Source organism: Podarcis erhardii, assembly GCF_964252035.2.
Source record: "Podarcis erhardii genome assembly, chromosome: 15".
NCBI classification, from domain to species: Eukaryota; Metazoa; Chordata; class Lepidosauria; order Squamata; family Lacertidae; genus Podarcis; species Podarcis erhardii.
In genome coordinates, this window is record NC_138505.1 from 8231705 (window position 1) to 8256041 (window position 24337).

Consider the following 24337-nt stretch of genomic DNA (forward strand, 5'->3'; position numbering starts at 1 on the left):
CCGTGGTTACGTCTGGTAGAAAGAGAGGGAGAAGGCGGGCTCCGACGTGCTACGTAGAGTGTGGTTGGCCGTTCGTCGCTTTCTGAGTGGTTGGAGCAGAGGGAGGGGCGTGGCTCTGCCGGGGCGACGCTCATTCTCAAGAGGGGAAGCTTTTTTTTTGTGAATGGATGGAGTTGGTTTAGAAGCGGGCGCGGTTTAAAGGGGCGCGGCTGCTTTTAAGTGCGAGGGGGTTTCGGGTATGTTTCGGAGCGAGGCCTGCATACAGTTGGTGGAGGTTTGTGCATAAGAACAGAAGGTGTTTCCTGTTGGAGTAGGTGAACGGCCCATCTAAGTCATAGAATCTCAGAATTGTAGAATTGGAAGGGACGATGGAGACCTTCTGGTCCAATCCCCTGAAATGCAGGAATCGTTTGCTCAACTCACAACCCTGAGATTCAGAATTTAATCCTTTACCGATTGAGCTATCTAGCATCCTGGTCTCACAGTGGCCACCCAGATGGCCTCAGTGGGAAGCCTGCACACAGGACCTGAGCACAACAGCACATACAGTACTCTGCTGAGGTTTGATGCTAGGCTGCCTATCTGTGCATGAATACTGTACAGTGGTACCTCGGGTTACATACGCTTCAGGTTACATACGCTTCAGGTTACAGACTCCACTAACCCAGAAATATTACCTCGGGTTAAGAACTTTGCTTCAGGATGAAAACAGAAATCGTGTGGCGGCAGCGGGAGGCCCCATTAGCTAAAGTGGTGCTTCAGGTTCAGAACAGGTTCAGGTTAAGAACGGACCTCCAGAATGAATTAAGTACTTAACCTGAGGTACCACTATACCAGCAACTCATATGCAGATGCATCCTGCCTCTGAGGGTGGAGGTGGAACAGAACACCAACACCACAAACTGGCTTATGAGTATAAAACCAAATTTACTAGAATAATAACTAGAATGGAGATAGACTTGTGACCATTCAAGCAACAAACATACTAAAGTGCCACGTGCAAAACAAATCCTGGAGATACTGTAAACATGGGAGTGGATAAATGTACAACCAGTTCTGTGATTGGACTTACGCTACTTGTTGAACGGTTCATTTATCCAGTCTGTATAATGTTTATTGCACATCTAACTTGTTAAGATACAGCTGTACATTTATCCACTCCATGTTTACAGTATCTCCAGGCTTTGTTTTGCACATGGCACCTTAGTATGTTTGTTGCTTGAATGGTTACAAGTCTATTCTGGTTGTTATTCTAGTAAATTTGGTTTTATACTCATAAGCCAGTTTGTGGTGTTGTTTTGTTGCATTATTATTACTGTCACCACATTTGATACTTTGTGTATATACTATGGAGGAAGAACAGAGCCATTGTGGCTAGTAGCCACGGATAACCTTACTCCCTGTGAATTTGTCTAATCCTCTTTTAAGGCCATCCAAATTGGTGGCTGCTGTTGCATCTTGCAGGAGCAAATTTCATAGTTTTAGCTATGTGCTGTGTGAAGGAGGACTTTATTTTGTCTGTCCTGTGTCTTTATTAACTTCTCAAACACATGGGCTTTTTCTGTGCTAAGGGAAATTGGGAACTCTGAAAGCGTCTTAGGAGAGGATATTTTAAAGGCCCATCAGTTTATATTCCCACATTTTACTTTCCTGCCTGTTTTGTGGTTTTAATTTAAATCTCTGCTGGGGCTCTCTCACCAAAGAGTACCTGCCCCAAACCTGGATCTGTGCATCCAGGAAATTCTCCTTTTACCATATCTGTTATCCTTTAAAACAACAGTGTATGCAGCCCATAATCTTAAGCACCTCTATCATGTCTTCCCAACTTGCATTTCCCTCCTAAAATAAAAAAGCTCTAAATGTAATCTTTCCTAGTAGAGGAGTTGCTTTAACTCCTTGATCATTTGGGTTGTTCTTTTCTGAAACTTTCCAGCTTTACAATATCCCTTTTATGAGTAAAAATGCATAGGATCAAGATGTGTCATTTATTGGTTGACCACAAGGTGGCAGTCCTCTACAGTCATCAGAGAGATGCTTTTCCACTCCCAGATCAAGGTTTTCTTCACTTCCTGCAGGTCCTATCCAGGTTTCCTCAGAAGTAAATCTCACTGAATTTAATGAGATTAATTCCACAGTGTGCATTGTAGCCTTACAGCGCTATCTTGTACAAGTCTGCTCAGAATTCATTCCCATTGAATCGAATGGGACCTCACCTTTTTGGGAAATGGGTAGGACTGCAGCTTTGAAGATGGAAGGTGCTGAAAAATCTTGGGCGCAATATATGAGTCAGCCAATCCCTTGCTGCAGTGAACATTTCTCTGGTTTTGTTTTGTTTGTAGTAAAGTTAGAGCTCAAACAAAGTTTAATCTATTTTGAGTAACAAAAAAGTACCCTATATATATTACTTGGGACACCTTTTTAGATGATTTTTAATGCATCAAAGAGCAGTTTGGATAAGTTTGTCCTGTATCCTGAAAGGATGTTGTTAATCACCAATGAAACCATATCTTTATTTTCAGTGACTAAGGTCACAGAGATACTGGTTTACTCTGTTATGTTAGTCACATACATATGACCTTCCTCCACGACCACACACACACACACACACAAATTATGCAGGCTAGCACAGCAGAAACTTATTGCTCAATCTACTTGACAGCAGGCTGGTAAAAAGAAAAAACCCCTAGAAGGCTTGTAGCCAACATTTCCATGCTGGTTAAAGAGTGGGCTTCTAAGTAAAATATTTTTGCAGGCCAGTAAAATTAATGGCAGGCTAGTGACATTCGTGGGCATATTTATTTTAACAACACTGGCCGCATCAGTTGGTGCCGCCAGCGCTAGAAGTGAAATAGAATTTTTCTGTTTTTTTAGTTTCAGCCCTTGCGTGGATAGCTGAGTAGAAAGGTCCCAATCCTGGAACCGGAGGTGGTTGTCCCATCCCCACATCTGCTCCTCCCCACTTTCCCCTGCAAGAAAAGCAGACCAGACCACCAGCAAAGGGTTGGGTGGGGGATGGCTTTTATTAAGCAGCGTTGTCTCGGCGAGCGATTACATGGCACTGAAAGGTGCTCTCTTTCCTCCAGGCTGGAGGGAGAAGCCAAGGAGGCTAGGAGGGGGACCCAGAAGGAGACGGCAAGAGGGGTGCCATGCCAGGCTTGGCAAAGCAGCTGCTTCCGTGGCTCGCCAGGGGTTCCAGCCCCTCAGGAGTTCTCCCAGAAGAAGTTGTTGCAAGCCACAGTGAGGGCTGCCACCAGGACCACGAATTCCTGGAAATCGACCTCCCCATCGCCGTTCTCATCCAGGTCATGCATGATCTTATCCACTGCTTCTGTGTCCTTCTGGGCCTGCAACACAGGAGAGAAGGGGTTCATTTTTTACAATTGTGTTGTTTTACTACTGCTTCTGTTTGCATCGCTCGCCAGCCCCACTTACTTCCTGCCCCATGTATTCACAGCTCCATCAAACCCACTCCATGTTCTCGCAGCGCCTCCGTATCTCTCCCTCTCTGCTTTATTCAAACCTCTGCTGTTGTTTAGAAACCATTTAAGAACCTGCCTTCTCTCCCACTCCCCTACCCTGCTCTGACTTCCTGCAAATCCAGGATTGTGATGCTGCTGTACAAATCATCCAAGGGGAACTGTGCTTTGACTTCTTAACATCTATATGTGTGCAGGAGGATTGTACGCTACCCATCCCGTACGCAGCATTGCTTGGGAATTCCCGGGAACCAAAAAGATGAGAGCGGTTTGGAAAACAGTGGTTAAAATTGGTACATTTTCAAAAGGTTCCGCCTGCCATCTTGAATCAAAATGGCACCCGACTGCATCCGAACGTAGAAGAAAAACCTTCTTCTTGATCTCTGGAACCATCACACAAAATTTGGTTAGAATGAGCACAGCTTTGAAGGATTCAGCAATCCATCTTGATCCAAACATAGGCAAAAAACCTACTCCTTGATCTCAGGAAACCCCATTCAAAATTTGGTTACATTATTGCAAGATGTGTCCGAATGCATAGCAAACAAACAGCATTCCAAAATATTTAACAGGACTAGCAGAAAGTTCCTGGTGCTGTTCAAATACCTGGTTTTCTGCAGCAAACTACCCTTGAACATGGAAGATCTATTTCACTGTATTGGCAAAGAAGCACTGATAGAACTATCCTTAATAATAATAATAATAACAATAATAATAATTTATTATTTATACCCCGCCCATCTGGCTGGGCCTCCCCAGCCACTCTGGGCGGCTTCCAAAAGAATATTAAAATACTATGATACATCAAACATTAAAAGCATCCCTAAACAGGGCTGCCTTCAGATGTCTTCTAAAAGTCTGATAGTAGTTGTTCTCTTTGACATCTGGTGGGAGGGCGTTCCACAGGGAGGGCGCCACTACCGAGAAGGCCCTCTGCCTGGTTCCCTGTAACTTGGCTTCTCGCAGTGAGGGAACCGCCAGAAGGCCCTCGGAGCTGGACCTCAGTGTCCGGGTAGAACGATGGGGGTGGAGACGCTCCTTATAATTCTATCCTTTGCATTGACAGGCCATGCGAAGAGAACCCATGCGAAGAGAACCCAAGAAAGGCATGCATGAATGGCGGCAGACCAAGTCGTGCATCATCCCTCTGTTTAAATCCACCCAATGCCGGATTTGTTTCAAACCCCCCCCCCCCCCCCGGTCTCCTGCCACCAACCAGCTTGCTAGGACCACATTTCACTGTCAAGCCAGCGTTGGATGGGACAGGTAACAAAAGCTTGTGCTGCGGAGAGGTCCGGTATCGCTGTGCCGGCCAGTCGGGCTTGCCCTCCTTGGGGATTACTCCATTCCGTTTCCCCATTAAAACTTTCCATACCTCCAGGAAGCAGCCGAGCTCGTTCTGCAGCAGCTCCTTCAGCTCCTTCTTGCTCAGCTTGTATTTGTCGCCCTCCTTGCCCGAGTAGCTGTGGAAGACGGAGATGAGGCCGTCCATTGCGCTCTCCAGCTGCGACGTCATTTCTGCGGTGGTGGTGGTGGTGGTGGAGGAGGAGGAGGAGAGAAGCCCGATAAAAGAACCGACCCTGTGGAGGAATGCAGGTTGACCATCAAACTCCCTGGGTGCATGCATGCAGCCATTAACACACAGCCAGGAAATGTCACACAAGGTGGGAAAACCCACCCACCCCATGATATAAGAACAGGAGCCTTCTGGGTCAGGCCAATGGCCATCTAGTCCTGTTTCTCACAGTGGCCAAGCAAATGCCATAATGGGAAGCTCTCAAGCAGGATTCGAACACAAGAGACCTCTCCCCTCCTATGGTTTCCAGCCACTGGTATCCAGAAGATTTGCTGCCTCCGTCTGTGGATGCAGAGCGTAGCCACCAGTGGCCTTATCCTCAACAAATTTGTCCAGTCCTCTCTTAAAGCCATGCAACTCGCTGCGGCCATTGCTGCCTCCTGTGGCAGTGAGTTCCGTAGTTTAACTGCACCACACGAAGAAGTACTTCCTTTTACCTCTCCCAAACCTCCCGACGACCCCTTTCTGTAGTCAGAAATACACCGTAGATTTGAAGCATACTTAAAGCACATGACGTCCCCCAATCCTGGGAACTGTAGTTTAAAGGTGCTGGGAGTTGTAGCTCGGTGAAGGGCAAAGTACACTCTCCAGGATTCTTGGGGGGGGAGTGCAGGCAGGGAATATGCTTTAAACATATGGCGTGTACACAGATAATTTCCCACCCGTATTCTCAGGCTGCGCTTCAGGAGTTTTGAATCAAGGAAGAGAGATCCAAAGTAAGAGAGTGAGGCTCTGCCATGTTGGCATTCTGGACAGGAGTCCCAGGCATGAAGCACAGCGACAGCGAAAGGGCAGGCATGCTCATACAGCTCTGTAGAGATTAGTGTGTTGGACTAGGGCTGGATAAACCCAGGTTCAAATCGCCCTGCAAACTCGTCGGTTTTGGGCCAGCCACTCTGTCAGTGTAACTAGCACTGCAGGCCTTTTGGGAAGATATAAAGGGAGATTGGGGAGACTGCATTGGCCATCCTCAACTCCTCGAGGGGGTGGGGGTATAACTACAATCAACTAAATGGCACAAGAAGACTCTTGCATTTTCAGTTTTACAGTCGCTTAAAGGTTGGGGCCACCTGTTCCTGGCTTCGAAAACCCTTGCCCTCGCTTGCTCCCACCACACCTGCCTCCCACCCTCACCTGTGTGGGCGCAACCCCAAAACCATCACCCTCACCTCTCTTTCTGTCCTCAGTTCTGTGCGTCGCAGCTGCCTCTGACAAAGCGAGTCCAAAATAGCTGGTCAGTGGCTTTAAATACGATCCCAACGCCCTCCCCCAAAGGAAGAAACCGATACCGGCAGCTGGACAATCTGGCTGGGAGCTCACCGGGCAGGCAGTGTCCAAATTTAAAGGGGCAGGGTGGGTGCCGGATTAGGCAGGATTCTCTCCACCACACCCAGATGGAGCCACTAAGCCCAGGGAATGACTGAATACAGTGGAAAAATTCTCATCCTATGCAAACAGGACTCCTTTTCTTCTTTTTACTCCCTGCTGAATACGCGATCCAGAGAACCCTCACGCTTTTTGATGGGGAACTGTGTCGCTCCCCCAAAAGGCTAGCGAATAAAATCTGCCCTGTGCGAGCCCCAAAAACCCACAAGTGGGAAAAGGCTGGGGTTCTGCAACCACCGTGGTCAACACAGCAAAGCAAATCTTTGGCCTTGTTTTCACAGTTGTATTTCTCTGTTTTACTTGACCGCTGCTGGAAGTTCTTCTTCCTCCATCGCCCGCTATATTTGTTTGCTCCTTGGCCCGATCAAAGAGCGCAGTTGTCCTCTGGGATACATTGAAAGCTCGAAAAGGAAGCCTCATGCTGCGTGGCGCCCAAATGTTCAAGTGCGCAGGAGCCGGGGTACTTCTCTTCCTCCACTCAGACTATCAGCTCAATCTTAGGCAGGGGTGGTTCCACACCTGGGGAGCCCTGAGGGGCTCACTGGGAACCAGTGGTGTCAAAGCGAGGCCAGGACCTGGCGTTTTAATGGCCCACAATGCCCCAGGGCCACTCAGGGACATTCTGGGAAACTGAAATGGCAGCTCATAGACCCAACCGCCCAAAGTGTGCTAGGGGCAGCTGCTGGTCGGCCCACCTGGGGCCTTAGCACCTGCTGTAGTGTGGCAGGAATTTATGTATAGGTTGGGGGGGGGGGTTGGCCCTCCAGCAGATATCATGCACATGCATCCCACTACCAAAATCAGACACTTTTGTGACTTTTGTGATTTGTCCCCACAAAACACTTTGTCACAGTTTCTTCCTATCTGTTCAAACGGCCTCTGCTGCACAATACCAAACGTAACAATTCACTGACAAATGTATCTATGTACTGACTCGCTGGGAAAACTTCAGAAATTCATATAGACATGTGAGCTCAGCTACGCAGCAGCCCCTCTGCCTGAGTGATAATTCCTGGCATCCTGATACCTGAGTGCCAGACAGGTAGCCATTCCAGAAATAACAAACCCTAATGAAGACAAAAGGGTGGGATTAACTTGGCTGGGAAACAGGGAAATGTAAATATCTCTTTTGTTTCACTTGATAGGTGTATGGTGGAGGGCAAGGGGAACCATGGGGCAGGGTCCAGGATGCTCAGATTACTGCCACCAGACCTCCGCTTTCACGATGTAACCATGATGTATTAATGATGTAGTTGGGGGGGGGTGTAACATGGGGATTAGGGATGCGGGTGGTGCTGTGAGTTAAACCACAGAGCCTAGGGCTTGCCAATCAGAAGGTCAGCAGTTCGAATCCTCGCAATGACGGGGTGAACTCCCCTTGCTCGGTCCCTGCTCCTGCCAACCTAGCAGTTCAAAAGCACATCAAGTGCAAGTAGATGAATAGGTACTGCTCTGGTGGGAAGGTAAACGGCGTTTCCGAGCACTGCTCTGGTTCGCCAGAAGCGGCTTAGTCCTGCTGGCTACATGACCTGGAAGCTGTACGCCGGCTCCCTCGGCCAATAAAGCAAGAGGAGCGCCGCAACCCCAGAGTCATCCGCGACTGGCCGTAATGGTCAGGGGTCCCTTTACCTTTAACATGGAAATTAGCAGCTAATAAAAATTTGGTTTCTCTTTTGTTCGGGGCTTCCATCTTGTTCCACCTGGTAGCAGGTGGGAGTCCTGTCGCGACAGTCTTCAATAAAGACAAGCCTACTGGCTGCTGTTTGCTATGGTATTCCTGGCTGGTGCCCTTGGTTTTTTTTTGTCCAAGGGAACCCTCAGATTTCTCCGTTAACATCTGGAAGCCGGTTGCTAACGCCGGTCCTGATCCTACCCATGTTTACTCCGAACTATGAGTAAACTATGAGCATTGAAAAGCTGTGCTGGATCAGGCCCATCTAGTCCGGTGTCCTGTCCTTAGAGCTCAAGCGGTGGCTGTTAGAACTGGTAGGGCGGAAGGCAGGGAGCCCAGCAGTAGGTGGCGCCAGAGAGCCAATGGCCCCATCCTTTTGCTTCCCGCTGAGTACTACCAGGGGCAACCCTGAGACTAAGCAGGAGGAGGAAGCTGACAGCCAGGGTCACCCTGGAAGTAGGAAGCCATGGCAGTGACCCATTTACCCTAATGGAGCAGCCTATGGGGTATAAGGGTCAACGAGATGACCATGGGAAGCTTGCAAGAAAGGCCTGCGTGCAACAGCAACTCTCCCCTCCTGCGGTTGACAGAACGTTAGCAGCTGCAGCTAAGCTAACTTCCTAATCTTTTAAAGCTGTCGCAAGTTGGTGGCCATTGTTGCCTCTTGTGGGAGCTTAAATAGGGAGAAGTCCTTTGTTTTGTCTGTTCCAAATCTACCTGACATTTGACTTCACTGGCTGTGCCTGAGTTCTAGTACGATGCAAGAGGGAGGAAAAACTTATCCGCTGTCTTCACAACATGCATAATTTCGGACAGCTCTTCTCTCATGTTCCCCCTTCCTCGCCTTTTCTCTAAGACATACTCGGTAAGTAGACCTAGGATTGCTAGGAACGCGGGTGGCGCTGTGGATTAAACCACAGAGCCTAGGGCATGCTGATCAGAAGGTCGGTGGTTCAAATCTCTGCGACGGGGTGAGCTCCTGTTGCTCGGTCCCTGCTCCTGCCAACCTAGCAGTTCAAAAGCAAGTCAAAAGTGCAAGTAGATAAATAGGTACCACTCCAGCGGGAAGGTAAACGGTGTTTCTGTGCGCTGCTCTGGTTCGCCAGAAGCAGCTTAGTCATGCTGGCCACATGACCCGGAAGCTGTACGCCGGCTCCCTCGGCCAGTAAAGCGAGATGAGCGCCGCAATCCCAGAGTCGGTCACGACTGGACCTAATGGTCCCTTTACCTTTTTATTGCATAGCAGATAAATGTAAGAAAAGATGTCATACCTGAATTATCTAAATTGATAACCTTGCTAACTGAGGTGATACACCTCATGTAAATAATATACCTCAATATAGTTTTGTTTTATTAATTGCATTTATACCCCAAAGAGCTTAAGGCGGCATACATGGTCCTCCCACCTCTTCATTTAACCCCCCAAACAACCCTGCAAAGTACCGTATTTTTCGCTCTATAAGACGCGCCAGACCACAAAACGCACCTAGTTTTTGGAGGAGGAAAACAAGAAAAAAAAAATTCTGAATCTCAGAAGCCAGAACAGCAAGAGGGATCTCTGCGCAGTGAAAGCAGCAATCCCTCTTGCTGTTCTGGCTTCTGGGATAGCTGCACAGCCTGCATTCGCTCCATAAGACGCACACACATATCCCCTTACTTTTTAGGAGGGAAAAAGTGAGTCTTATAGAGCAAAAAATACGGTAGGTCAGGATGAGAGGCAGCGACTGGCCCAAGGTCCCTCAAATGAACTTCACAGGGCCAAATTGGGGGGATTTGAATCCCGATCTCTCCCAGGCCCTAGTCTGAAACTCCTACCAATGGCTCTCACTATGAGTCCTCGACTCTGTGAACTATATGTAATATATGTGTTTCTGTTTCCGCTTGCCTGCACCAACATATCAGCTCTTTTTAAAAGGAGTTTGTTTCTTCAAATTTTCTTCCAATGGTCAAAGAAGAACCCCCCCCCCCCAAAAAAAATCCCGGATATTTGGGCAAACCGGCATCAGACCGAAATCATCCTGCAAAATCTCGGCAGCAGCACGTTGGCCGGGCGCGACTCCTGCGAGGGTTTTTTTCTTTGGTCAGCGCCTGGTCTATTAATACCGCGAGTACGGTTTCTGCCGTAACGGTGGCATTGTCCGGGGACTTGTAACCCATCCTCTCGATAAGGAGGGCCCGCGATCGGGTGTCTCTGCCAGCTTCCTATCGGACAAAGGGTGCTGTCAGAGGAGTCCACTCGGGTGACGGATCCGGGCCCACCTGACTCTGGGTTACGCAGGGATGAGAAAGGGCCCTTGTTGAATGAAAACGCGCTGCCCTCAATGGTTGCCGCGGAAACGGAGGAGACCCGAAACCGGATTCCGGGCCTGGAGCCGGGACAAGCAAAGCCCAACTGGAAATAAACAAAAAACAAAAAAACCACAACCCACCCACACGCCTCGGGTCCAGTTACAAGACCTGGAGCTTGTGGCAAGAATAAACCGTCCCGGCATTAATGATGCAAGGGGGAGGCCATTAATCATGCATTGTGTTATTGTGCCTTTTCCTCCTCCAGAGCTGGATTTGGCATCCTTTTTCTCAGGCATAAGTCACGATGTTTCATGCCACCCCGGGCACACACATGAGGCAAAGTCAGCTCAGGGCAGGCGGGGCTGCAGTTCTCAGTTGGCTGCCGTGTGGGGAAACGTCGAGGGCACCCCAGGGGTGTGGCAAAACTCAGGGCTGGGCACATTTTTTTTAGCAAAGTGTGGGAAGTCTTCAGAGTTGAGGGATCAAATTTGTTGGGGTGGGAGGGGCCTGGCGCAAAATGGCGGCTCGTGGGGGCAGAGCTAGGCTCAACATGGCCGCACTGGGGACGGAGCCCAACCAATAACAGGGCTTGGGAACTTGCAGTGGGGGAAATAATTACCTACGATACGATAATCTTTATTGTCATTGTCCCATACAGAACAACGAAATTGAAAAATCACATAAGACATTCAAAACCCAAGCTACGGCAGTCCATGAGCCAAGCATTGTGTATACAAGAGAAAAAACAAAACACAATATTCGGTAAAGGTAAAGGGACCGCTGACCATTAGGTCCAGTTGTGACCGACTCTGGGGTTGCGGCGCTCATCTTGCTTTACTGGCCGAGGGAGTCAGTGTACAGCTTCCGGGTCATGTGGCCAGCATGACTAAGCTGCTTCTGGCGAACCAGAGCAGCACACAGAAACGCCGTTTACCTTACCTTACCTATTTATCTACTTGCACTTTGACGTGCTTTCAAACTGCTAGGTTGGCAGGAGCAGGGACCGAGCAACGGGAGCTCACCCTGTCGCGGGGATTCGAACCGCCAACCTTCTGATCGGCAAGTCCTAGGTTCTGTGGTTTAACCCACAGCGCCATCTGCGTCCCTACAAAATTCAGTACAGTAGTCTAATTTGAAGGCACAGGAATTGATTTGTAATAGCCTGTCATATGCATTGTGTTGTGTATTGAGTCAAAGGATTTTATATCTGTATTATTATTGTCTGTATTTGCATTAGGGTAAAGTAACTGCCTTTTGGTTCCAGAGGGTACAGCTACTATTGGTTCATTTAAGCTGCTGTATTTGGATCCTCTTTCTTATTGGTTGCCTCCAAAAGGCAGGACTGTGATTGCCTGATATTGTTCCCTCCAAAATGTATCCCTTCTAGCTAGTTCCCTGTCCCTATAAATGTAGCTCTCCCCTCCTCAGGTTTTAGTCTTGTTGCTTTAATAAAGAAGTGTTACTAGAGAACTGTCTCCAGCATATTATGTCAAGAGAGCTGAAATCACAAACCCCACGTCACAACAACTGGCGACGAGGATGGGATCCGGAATGCTGAGGAGCGGTTAAACGCAGCCCTGCCTCAGAGTCCGGATTGAAGCTAAGAACAAGACTCACTGGCCAGCTGAGAAGACGACCCTGCCCACAGGACAATGGAGAGTCCAAGGGTATTGGAGCCCTTCCAGCCATCAGAGCCCCACACGTGGGAAGACTACGTCGAACGCTTCGAGTTCTTCGCAGTGGCTCAAGGGATCACCGATGCCAGCAAAAGAAGGGCCACATTCCTGAGCTACTGTGGGCCTGAGACCTTCAAGCTGGCCAAGGCATTGCTTGCCCCAGCGAAGCTAAGTGAGACATCTCTCAAAGATATTCTTGCCTTCCTAACAAGCCATTTAGCGCCTACTGAGACCAAGATGGCCCGGCGGATGGAGTTTCATAAGAGGCAGCAGCGTGCTGGGGAGTCTGTATCTGCATTTCTAGCTGAACTGCGGAAGCTCGCTCAGCACTGCGACTTCCAAGATCTGGAAGAGACTCTCCTGGATCGGTTTGTCGGTGGTCTGAGCAGCAAGAAAGCCAGAAGACGCATCGTGGCTAAAGAAGAGGTTACCCTTGCTTCAGCCTTGAAGGAGGCCACCGCCACGGAGAATTATGAAAGAGAGGAGCTTGATGCCAGTCGCAGGGCCCCTAAGCCACAGATAGAAGTTGCGCATGCCATGGATGAGCTAGAGGCTACTCCGAGCCAGAGCCCAGTTCGTGGGGTCGAGTCAGTGCGTCAGGCCTGCACAGTGCACAAAGATCACCGAGGCAGGTGCCCTGGTTGTGGCGGAAACCATGAGCGGAAGAGTTGTCGTTTCCGGGATGCTATGTTCCGGACGTGTGGGAAGACAGGTCACATCGCCAGGGTCTGTAGATCGGCGGCGTTGGGAGCGACAGGAGCACCTAGACTGGAGCATCGCAGATCGCCCACAGCAAACCATGTTCTAAAGGACTGCCACTACGTAACGGAGATCAACGGGAGGGTCGTGCAGTTTCCAGCGCAAGGCAAGGCACACGTCAAGGTGAAGATTGAGGGTCAGCTGTGCGACATGGAGGTGGACTCCGGATCTGGATTCACTATCGTGTCGGACCAGACCGCGAGGACATTCTTTCCCAGGGGTAAGTTGCCCCCTCTGGAGCCCTTCCCGGCAACTTTGCAGTCATACTCAGCGGGCCGCATCCATGTCATGGAAATGTGTGCCGTGAGAGTACAGTTCCGGGACAAACAGGCGGTACTCAAACTGGTGATTGCGAAGGGCAGTCGCCCCAGTCTCCTGGGCACTGACTGGTTCCCCGCCCTGGGACTGAGTATATCAGGGCTTAATTCAATCCAAACCTGCCCTGAGATGAGCGAGGCATTATGCAAAGAATTTGCTGGTCTCTTTAATGGAAAACTGGGTTGTTATAAAGGGCCCCCAGTTGACTTTGAATTGGACCCTGGGGTGGCCCCAATCCGACTCAAACCAAGGCGAGTGCCATTTGCACTGCAACCCAAGATTGAAGCAGAGCTGGATAAATTGGTCAAGCAGGGAGTTCTCTCACCCGTGGACTCCGCTAAGTGGGAGACTCCAATCGTCACGCCCCTTAAAGCAAATGGGAAAGTCAGGATCTGTGCTGATTACAAATGTACTATCAATAAGGCACTCAGGGGAAACTCATACCCCATTCACATTTATATCCTGCTTTTTACTCCATGTTAGAAACTATATTGTTCCTGTCCATGCAGACACTGACCAGGCCCAGGCTTCAGCAAGTCGGTGGCCTCATGTGCCTTCCTGCTCATTATTGTTAATGGTGATTATTATTCATAATGATGATGATGTTTTAGCCTCCTTGAGTTTCCTAGTTGCTGCCCTAGTCCAGGCGTTGCCAACGTTTTCGGGATAGAAGGCACCATTTTAAAATTTTGAGCTATTGCCGTGGGTGCTGCTCACAAAATGGTGTCTGCGTGGATGTGGCTTATCACAAAATGGATGCCACAGGAGCGTGGCATAATGCAAAATGGCTGTCTTAAGAGGTGCTGGTAGGCACATAGACAACCTCTGCCCTTGCTTCTAGCAGCCTGGTAGGAGTCAAATCAGATTTGGCGAGACTCTTATCGAGGGGAGGTCTGAATCTCTTTGCATTATATCAGAGGTTTTCAACCTTTTTGAGTCCATGTCTCCCTTGACCGCTGCATTACACAGGTTCCTGCAAGGCTGAATGGTAAAGTTTCTATTGCCGTACAAAGTTTCACATGCACGTTCTGCTCCACCCAGGCTCTCTACGGTGTTTCGGACTCTACAATCACTCTGCTCACCATCCTCTATATTAGCAGGTCCCCAACTGCAAATTTGTTTATTTTAGATAGATATAACCATTTGACTGTAATTAAAATAATCAACAAAGCTGCTTGAGAAAGAAAGCCTTCAGATCCTTAATATGCTGCAATAAAATACGGCAACGTAAAACGACATTTTTTCCCTAAAAAGAGAAAGACAAAAACTACTTGAATTAGCTTTTATGGAAGGTCATTATTTTCTTAATACAATATTGTATTAAGGGGCAACCTGTTTCCCCATAATTTATTTCTAGAGTCCCTTGCAGTTTTCACTCTTAGGTGTTATTCTTCCTATTACAGCCAAATCCCAAAGTTTCTTAGGACATTCTTTCCACGAAGGGAGTAATGGAACTTTCCAGTTTTGAGCCATTAACATTCTTACAGGTATTTGCAGATAGGAGGCCTGTTCCTTATGTTATTTCTTTAGGATAGGTGACATATAGTTCTGCCCTATCCATACCGGATCTTCATATTTCAATACTGTTGCTGTTATTCTAATGATCACCTTCCACTATATTTGTGTAAATGATCCATGTCCACCACATGTGGTGATATGTTCCGTTCTGCTTTCTGCAAATCTACCTTATCTTGGCTTTCTCTGTTGCCTCCGAGTCTGTGGTGCCGTTACCTGCAAAGCCCCTTCGTTTGGTGGGGCTGCATTTGTTATTCTCTCTCTTGCCCCCCACCTCAGCCTTCCACTCGCTTTATGAGCAGTTGGGACTCATGACATCATTGCCAGGCTATTCTGGCAGCCAAGATTTTACTTCTCTGAGCAGCAAGAATACTCATCGCAAAGTATTGGAAAAAAGAAGATTTACCCACCCGGGAAGAATGGCAGATGAAGCTGATGGACTATATGGAACTGGCTGAGATGACTGGCAGAATGCAAGACCAAGGAGAAGAGTTGGTGGAAGAAGAGTGGAAGAAATTTAAAGTTTATCTTCAGAAATATTGTAAAATTAAGGAATGTTAGAAAGATGTTGGGGGAAAAAATTATGTGGTTTTAGCAGAAAGGATATAAAGGATTAAGTAAAAATGAATTGGTGAAAGAGAGAAGGTAGAATTATAATATGTTAAGATAAATTATTAGGATAAAAACAAAGTTGGAAGGATTTGCTGGAATATTTAATTGAATTAGAATACAAAAATGGGAGGTGTGAGGAAGTCAAGGAAATAAGTGAATGTAAGTAAGTGAGTTAAAGGTTTGACTTGTTTTTTATTTCTTTTTTCTGTTTTTTGATTTTTTTTTATATATGTATTGTTTTTTCTTTTTCTTCCTTGATTGTTTTCTTTTCTTTTTCTTCTGTAACCTTTAAAATTTTAATGAAAAATTATTTTAAAAAAAGAAGATTTTACTTCTCTGGCCTGGCGAAGGAGAATGTGAAGCAGTCAGGCACAACACCCCCCCCCTCCAACATTTCTCCAATGAAAATAGGGATGTCCAATTCCACAGTAGTAGTATTACTAGTGATTATTATTATTATTATTATTATTATTATTATTATTATACAGCACCCATCCTACTGGTTTGCCCCAGCCACACTGGGTGGCTTCCAAAATATATAAAAACATAATAAAACATGAAACCTTAAATAAACCTTCCCTCTACAGGGCTGCCTTCAGATGTCTTCTAAGGGTTGTATAGTTATTTATCTATACAGGGGGTCACATAACTCCGTACTCTCCAACATTTCTCTGATGAAAATAGGGACGTCCTAATGAAAAGTGGGACATTGCAGGATCAAATCAGAAACTGGGACAGCTTCTGTAAATCCGGGACTGTCCCTGGAAAACAAGGACACTTGGAGGGGCTGACAGCATCAGGGCTTGCTCCAGTCAGATTGTAAGCTCCCCCCCCCGCCCAATTTTCCATGTTATATCATTTGTCTTAGTACTTTAAAATTGTAAGCCACCTTGGGTGCCTTGGCAGAAACATGGCTTATTAATGCAATGAAATAATAATAATAATAATAATAATAATAATAATAATAATAATAATGTTGACAGAGTGTGGGAGTTGGGTCTGCTCCTGGCTTACCTCTTCACACGGATATGTTATAGTCAACATAGTGAATCACTGGGTAGTGATTGATACGGTTGCTTGAATGCCATTTTGAACAATGACTAGCCAGAGCATGAAACCAAGGGCAAATTCCAGATTGCCAAGAAGAGCACACCTCAGTTGGTTCTGCTTCTGAGTTGGCAAGCCGGCCGCCATTTTGTATTCCCCCACAATGCACTGGAAATGGTGAGGGGAAATGGCAGACGCCACCAGCATGCACAGAAAGAATGTGGAGGATATTCCATGAATAGTCTACAAAATGGCTTTCGATGACTAGACGAGGGCCTTTAATTTTTTTTAAAAAAAAGAAGCGCATCAAATTCTACCAGAAAGGTAGCGAAATGTTTGGCCCAGCTTTGCAATTAAAGTACCGGTCATCGGCCACTAGTGGGTGACGTGTGCTGTCATCTCTACTGCTTCCCAAGCCTTTGCCACCGTGAACGTCAGCTGATTTTGCAAGAGCTTAAGGCGTGGACCAGAGATGCTCCAGAGACCTGCCAGCATTCCATCGCTCTCTGAATTCCTCCACGGTCTAATATTTCTCTCTTGCTTCCTGTCCTCAAACAGTTGTGTAATTGTGTAATTGCGCTGCGGCGCTGTGCAATGGAGCCTTGTCATTTTTCCAGAATGGAACGACGTTTTGGAATGTTCCCACTTCCACCCAGCCTTACACATGGCCCTTGATTTATTTTCTTTTATGAAATACATGTAAAAGGTTTCGGTTTTTTAAAGAAGAGCACAGTCATTCCTGTGGTATCGGGGCACGGCGGCACATCACGGTCACACTGCACACCGTACATTTAACGGAGGATTATACCACTTCAAGGGACGTGGGTGGCGCTGTGGGTTAAACCACAGAGCCTAGGACTTGCCAATCGGAAGGTCGGTGTTCCAATCCCCGCGACGGGGTGAGCTCCCGTTGCTCGGTTCCTGCTCCTGCCAACCTAGCAGTTCGAAAGCACGTCAAAGTGCAAGTAGATAAATAGGTACCACTCTGGCGGGAAGGTAAACGGCATTTCTGTGCGCTGCTCTGGTTTGCCAGAAGCGGCTTAGTCATGCTGGCCACATGACCTGGAAGCTGTCTGCAGACAAACGCCGGCTCCCTCGGCCAGTTAAGCGAGATGAGCGCCGCAACCCCAAAGTCATCTGAAACTGGACCTAACAGTCAGGGGTCCCTTTACCTTTACCTATACCACTTCAGCAGTCATATCCCCCCCCTACCAAAGAATAATAATGCTGGGAGCTTTTGTTTGTTAAGTGTCCTGAGCGTTAGTTGGTGGGCCTGCTTCCCTTCACAGAACTAAAATTTTCAGAGTTTCCTGGGAAGAGGGGTTGATTGCTAAACCACTCTGAGAATTATAGCTCTCTGGCCATTGCTGACATTCTCTTTATCAGCAACTGGCAACTCCTGGGCCAAAATCTGGCCCTCTGGGGTGTATTGATCTACAGTAGGGCTGCCATATGTCTGGAATTTGCCTGACAAAATGGTGTTGGGATGGAATTTTCCAAAACTGGTAAAAATGTTCGGGAAAGCCCATATTTGAAGTGGGTTTTTTTTTGGGGGGGGGTGGCTGCGAATTTCCTAAAAAATAGCTAAAACGCATACTTTTTAATGGAGATCTTGCAAAAAAAAAAAAAATCAAGAACATGGGATTTTCACTTTTTGAAATTTGGGAATCCTAATATACAGTCCACTCATGGAGAGCTTTAACTTATAGGGGTACCCAGACAAGTTCTATTACATGCCAAGGCACCCGAGCCTTAAAGTTCCCAGGAGAACAATAAAACACACTGAAATGAAGTATTTTGGTATATGGGTTCAAATAGGCCACAACATGGCCGGCCATGACAGAAGGGTGAGGTAGAGTACCTTCCCGCCTAAGCTGAAAAACTATTGAGGCCCACTGATAAAGAGATGAGCGGACTTCTGAGAAGACCCATTGGTGGGTTTACTCTGAGTAAGACCTAGTTATCCCAGAAAGGCCTATTATAGCCTATTGATATCTATCTTGTTGACCCCTCAAAAGCTGCCATAATATATTGTCTGAACTAATTATTAATGGTGGGGAGGAGAAAACCCAGAGCTCTTCACTGCAGTATAAGCTTTCTAGAAAGGTGTCGTTTTTCAACAACACAGCGTCTAGGATATCACTCTTCCATAGGCTTGATTTCGAAAATCGGAAGCTTGTTGTGTTTGGTCAACGTGGAGTAACTGTGCGCTGTACCCTTCCGGTCAACCCATCCGCTGGAATCCCACCTCCCAACCCTTCTCTTCCCTTGGAGCCAGAGGATACATGCCGCAGGCTTGTGTTAGGTTCCCTACCATCAGGGCCGTCTTAAGCATACAGTGGTGCCTCGCAAGACGAAAAGAATCCGTTCCGCGATTCTCTTCGTCTAGCGGTTTTTTCGTCTTGGGAAGCAAGCCCATTGATGGCTTAGCGGATTAGCACTATTAGCGGCTTAGTGGCTTTTAGCGGCTTTTAGCGGCTTATCAGCTTAGCGGATAAGCAGATAAGCGGCTTAGCAGCTTAGAAAAAGGGGGGGGGGAAGGGGGCGGAAGTCGGAAAAACTCGCAAGACATTTCGTCTTGCGAAGCAAGCCCATAGGGAAATTCGTTTTGCGAAGCGCCTCCAAAACGGAAAACCCTTTCGTCTAGCGGGTTTTTCGTCTTGCGAGGCATTCGTCTTGCGGGGCACTACTGTATTCGGCGCTGTGGTGCAAAGATCTCTCTGGCACCCCCCCCTCATTTCCCAGAGTTGTCAACCTTTTCCCAAGCCTCTGCGGGAATCACTCTCATCCCACAGAGGCTTGGGAAGGAAGCATGCCTGCCAGCCAGTACGTTTCCGAGCACAATTCAAAGTGTTGGTGTTGACCTTTAAAGCCCTAAATGGCCTCGGTCCTGTATACCTGAAGGAGGTATATTGCTTTCAGTCTGCAAGTGATGCTTGATTATTTTCCCCTGTGCTTCCTTTGCATTTATGTGGTGTATTTTTGTGTTTATATACTGTGAACTGACCTGTTATCCTTGAATGAGGGGCAGTATACAAATGTAATATAAATATAGATAGATAGATAAAATTACTTATGTACGACAGCAATACAAACAGCACAGTTTGGGGCAGGAGACTAACTGCATGAGACAAACACAGGGTGGGATGGGAAAATATGCCTCCTTACATTGCTAGTGGCTCATCGTGCCCAAGCCATTTTGCTCCCTGAGGCAAAGGAAAAATTGCCTCCCCTCAAATGCCATGTACAAAATCTGACCAGATTAGCAGTTTCGTCTTATTTCTAGACCAGCAGTGGGACATTATCCCTCACCATACCTGCAGGCCACAGGCTAGCATGGAGGGTTACAAAGCAAGCTGGTTTAGTGAAGTTAGGGGAGAAGGTGGGGGCCGTCCCCCTATCCTTTGCCACCTGAGGCAGATGTGTCACTTTATTGAATAGCAGAGCCGGTTCTGGTACTTTCTGAACAGGAAGGGGTTGGGAACGGAGGGTTGGGAGGGGGAGAAGGGGAGCTGTTTACAACTGTATTTTCTCCCTCTGCCAAGACAGAGAACTCATTCAGTTCCTTGGTCCAGTAGCACCAGCAGTGCTGAGCCTCGCCCCTTCCTTTGCCCGTGGGATTTTGGAAAAGCGTCTCTCTCTCTCTGTGTGTGCACAGGAACCTGGGGGGGCGGGGAAGCAGTGGAACGACCGAGATGTTTGCAAGAACACGGGGTGGGTCGGAACGGAGGGAGTTGGATCTGATGTCGAAGCACAAGAAGAGCAGTGTCTCAAATCCAGGGGTGGATTTACAGGCCGCCCCACCCCTGGTCACCGCCGCCTGTGCGAAGGGTGCCAGCGTTCCTTGCTAAAACATCGCCATCAATCGACAAGCAAGTCAAGGAGGGAGACCAACGTCACTTGCTGTTTGGCAGAGCGAATGCGCCATGGGCCGGGCTTTCAACCGTTCATAGAATCATAGAATGGTAGATTTGAATATATAGGCGGGGTATAAATAATAAATTATTATTATTATTATTATTATTATTATTATTATTATTATTATTAGCTGAGATTCCTGCATTGCAGGGGGTTGGACTAGATGACCCGGGGTCCCTTCCAGCTCTAAGATTCTATGATTCTACCATTTGGCGGTGGCTGATAACTACCGAAGCTGGAGGGGTGGTGGGCAGGGCATCTAATGGGAGGGGAAGCCATCTCATTCTCCCTCCCTCGTCCCTTGCAAAGGGACAATGGGCACAAAGCAATTCTCAAACGCAAGCACCAGATTTGGATGACGCCAAGGTTGCAGGTTCGATCCTGGGACGGGACAGCTGCATATTCCTGCATTGCAGGGGGTTGAACTAGATCAGTGTTTCCCAACCTTGTGCCTCCAGCTGTTTTTGAACTACAACTCCCATCATCCCTGACTAGCAAGGGATGATGGGAATTGTAGTCCAAAAACAGCTGGAGGCACAAGGTTGGGAAACACTGAACTAGACCATAGCTGTCAACTTTCCCCTTTTCTTGCGAGGAATCCTTTTCAGAATAAGGGAATTTCCCTTAAATAAAGGGAAACGTTGACAGCTATGCACTAGATGTTCCTCAGGGTCTAAAATTCTATGATCCTATGATTCCCATCATCTCTGACCATTGGGCATGCTTGCTGCCAGGGGTTGGGAGTGCAGCAACATCTGGAGGGCTGCAGGCCTCTCCACCCCTGCTCCCTAAACTTACGAGGAAGAACATTTGCTTTTATTCTCTAATATGCAACATGGTTGACAGATCCACGCTTGCAGGATCTTCTGGGTCAGAGATGAGTCATGGGGGCAGATGGCGACGCCAAGTCAACATAACACATGCAGCCATGGTGACTGCCAGCTCAGCACATTGAAGGGATCATGGGAGACGCTCCTTGCTCAGAGAAGCCACATTGGTCTAGCGCTTGGATTATTCAATTTGTTAATGATCTGGATTAAAGGAGGATGATCCCAATTCTGGGGTAACCGACAGTTACCCTGCTTAGGCATTAAGTGCCCCAGCCCTTTTCAGAGAGACCCGTTCACTTGTGGGTAGATGACCTGAATCAGAGAAAATTAGGGCTTCCTTTAACTCTTGCTTGCATCTAGGAAATGCCTCTGGGCAGGTGCAGAGTGCCTTTTGCTTGCCAAACTGAGTAACCACCCCCTAATCGCCAGCCAGGGGAAAGGCATGGGGCACGGAGGCAGGCTGGTTTGGGGACTAGGTGCCCACGGGTGCCAGTGTGCTCTCCAGCCCCTCTAATGGTGCCCACAAAATATCTCTTTCAAAATGTAGGGGTGGTTTGCTCTTCCAGCTCAGTTCCTGTTTGCATTGGCTCATTCTTATACACTGAAAGCACCCTCTTAAACATGCCAGGATTCAATCTTCCCATTCTGGACAGAGAAGAGGTGCAAAGAGCTTCTCTCTGCGAGAAAGTACAGTGGTCCGTGATGTGGGTCCCTTTTCCCTGTTGGGCGGCAGCCGATGGAGGGCGGGAATGCCATTTTCACTCTTTCAAAAGCTGCAGCTGTTTTGTGCTAGGCCGTACCCCCACAGCAGCTATCAGAAAATACTACTACTACTACTAATTATTATTATTATTATTATTATTATTATTATTATTATTATTAAATTACAAGTACTATTACTGCATTTATGTCACAGAGAAAACAGCACAATCATAAAACCATGTAATAAAATCCACAAAAATAAATCAATTAAAAACCCCGCAGCAGTGAGTTCCATAGATTCACAACCGCACAGTGCAGATTTGCAGTGCTTTGATTGGTCTCTCCTAAACGTGCTGGCTCCCAGTCGTTCCCTGGGCAGTGCCGACATTCCAGCAGAGAGAGAGAGAAAATAAAAATAATAATATCAACTTTCCATCCTATCCCCTCCATCACCCAGCTGCCCCCACCCCCAAACTAACCCACCAAATGTGTTTGCCTTTTCCTGATAGGTGCTCCAAACATCTGGACCGTTTCAGCTGCCCTTTAAGGGAGGGCCGTCACACAGTGGAAAAGCACCTCCTTTGTACCCAGAAGGTCCCAGGTCTTGAAATGTCTCTCACCTGAAACCCTGACATTCAAGTGCAGCAAATGCTAAGACAAACAAACAAATGACCTGGTGCCGTATAAGGCAGTTTCCTGTTTTCCTTATCAACACAGCTTTTTATTCAGAACAATGAGGACTAGGATCTTAACTTGACTTATTGGCAGTGCCGCCTGTCTGAAACCCTTGAACGCAGCTGCCTGTCTATGGAGACAGAGGGAATATTGATCTAGATAGACCAGCAAAAGAAGACGCTGTTGGATCAGACCCCCAGCCCCTCTCTAGTCCTGTCGTTGCAGCTGCCAACCATATTTCCCAGCGACAAACCCGCAAGCACAATGGCCCTCTCCCCTCCTGTGTTTCCCTCTGACCACAGAGGCAGAGCGTAGCCAATGTGTCTAGTAGCTATGAATAGCCTTCTATTCCCATGAATATGCCCGGTCCGCTTTTAAAGCCATTCCAGTTGCCGGCCATCACTACATTCCTGTGGCAGAGAGTTCCACAGGTCCTGAATCTTCCAACACTCAGCTTTGCCTGCAAGTTCTGCTCTTGTGGAGGAGAAGAGCCTCTCTCCGTGTTATCCATGTGATGCGTAATTCTGTAAACTTCTGTCAAGCCGCCCTTTTCCCTCGCCTCTAAGCTGAAAAGTCCCAGACACTGAGGAGCTCCGTTTCGTGTGTCCTTTTCTTGGGAGAGCAGAGAGGAGGGGGAAGTCATGCCCAGTGCTGCCCCTTCCCCAATCCCCTTAAATCGAAACCACTTACTTAAAACCTGGAAGGATCTTGTGTGCGGCTGCTGCAGCAGGTCTGGGCTAGGTGGGTGCCAGAGAGACTTGCCTTGTACCCGGGTCTGGACCCTCCCCCGGACCCTCCCCACCTCCGAGCACCAATGAAGGGAAGTCGGCAACCGGTCAGAAAGCACAGAAGTCTGTTTGTCTAGCCTGCTGTGGCCCAGCAGAAGAGGCCGTGGGCATAACAAAGGCCAATTGTGCCCCATCTCCGAAAAACAGCCTGCTCTCACACCCGCTACCTCTCAATTCTTCCTTCATAAAATGAAGGTGGGGGAGAAAAAATAACCCTCTGAGGTTTTTCAAGGAGCCAAGCTCAAATATTCGGTGCCTGGGTGCTTTTCGCTTGTTTGTTTTTTTACACAGCGTCCAAAATTCTGGGACAGGGAAAGCAAAAAAGTTATTGATTGGCGGTGGTGAAGCTGTGGCCCCGCAGCTGTTGCAGAACTACAACTCCCATGAACCTTTGCGGTTGGCCACGCAGACTAGGGGCTGATGGGAGTTTTGAGCAGGGACAACTGGAGAGCCAGAAGCTCTCCATCTCTGTTTTGCGCCTCTCTACGTGCATTTAATGTGTGATCCCTAATTGGTTGGGAGCATAGCTATCAACTTACAGATTTGAAAATAAGGGACCAGCAGCCTTGAAAATAAGGGATCAGCAGCCAAAATAAGGGATTTTCTGGGCACAGGTATGTTCAACTTCTGAGCCCCTCTGAGCCAAAGGCAGAAAGCCCAGCCAGCAGCCAAATGAAGCCTCATCAATAAGTGACAACAGCGGGACATGGCACTGGGATAAGGGACTGTCCCGCCAAATAAGGGACACTTGACAGCTATGGTTGGGACATGTGTCTAGGAGAGGGGTGGGCATGTGGCTGGACTCCCAACTCCCACAATCCCCAGCGGTTGGCCATTGCTGGCTGAGGTTGATAGGAGTTGGGAGTCCTGGATGGAAGACTGAAGAAACCCCAACTAAAGAATCATGGCAAGAAAAATTGATGGACTACGCAGAACTGGCAAAACTGACATACAAGCTACGGGACAAGGGTAACTGTGACTTTAAAGATGAATGGGAACCCTTTACAAAGTACCGTATTTTTTGCTCTATAAGACTCACTTTTTCCCTCCTAAAAAGTAAGGGGAAATGTGTGTGCGTCTTATGGGGCGAATGCAGGC

The 24337-nt window shown here is 47.8% G+C and overlaps 1 protein-coding gene and 1 long non-coding RNA gene across 3 annotated transcripts in view; one reads left to right on the forward strand and one right to left on the reverse strand.

Moving 5' to 3' along the window:
* LOC309330208 overlaps positions 1–24337 on the forward strand; it is a 162784-nt gene that overhangs the window by 31291 nt on the left and 107156 nt on the right. The window lies entirely within an intron of this gene.
* Positions 3002–23277, reverse strand: LOC309330079 (protein S100-A1-like). Of its 2 annotated transcripts, none has more exons than XM_081841504.1 (3): positions 23142–23277; positions 4852–5056; positions 3002–3344 (listed from the first exon to the last, which is right to left on the reverse strand). In XM_081841504.1, the coding sequence occupies exons 2-3, from the start codon at positions 4990–4992 to the stop codon at positions 3201–3203; spliced, it is 285 nt and encodes a 94-aa protein (XP_081697630.1). In that variant the 5' UTR covers positions 4993–5056; positions 23142–23277; the 3' UTR covers positions 3002–3200. The 2 variants fall into 2 exon arrangements, with proteins under 2 accessions (XP_081697630.1, XP_081697629.1); XM_081841503.1 differs by lacking the exon at positions 23142–23277 and adding an exon at positions 6222–6355.

What these genes read in the sequence shown, in the direction of transcription:
- LOC309330079 (XM_081841504.1), bottom strand. Translation starts at nt 4,992, where the DNA reads ATGACGTCGCAGCTGGAGAGCGCAATGGACGGCCTCATCTCCGTCTTC. An exon ending in AGCTCGGCTGCTTCCTGGAG is followed by an intron (nt 3,345 to 4,851) that starts GTATGGAAAGTT and finishes CCTGTGTTGCAG; the next exon opens with GCCCAGAAGGACACAGAAGC.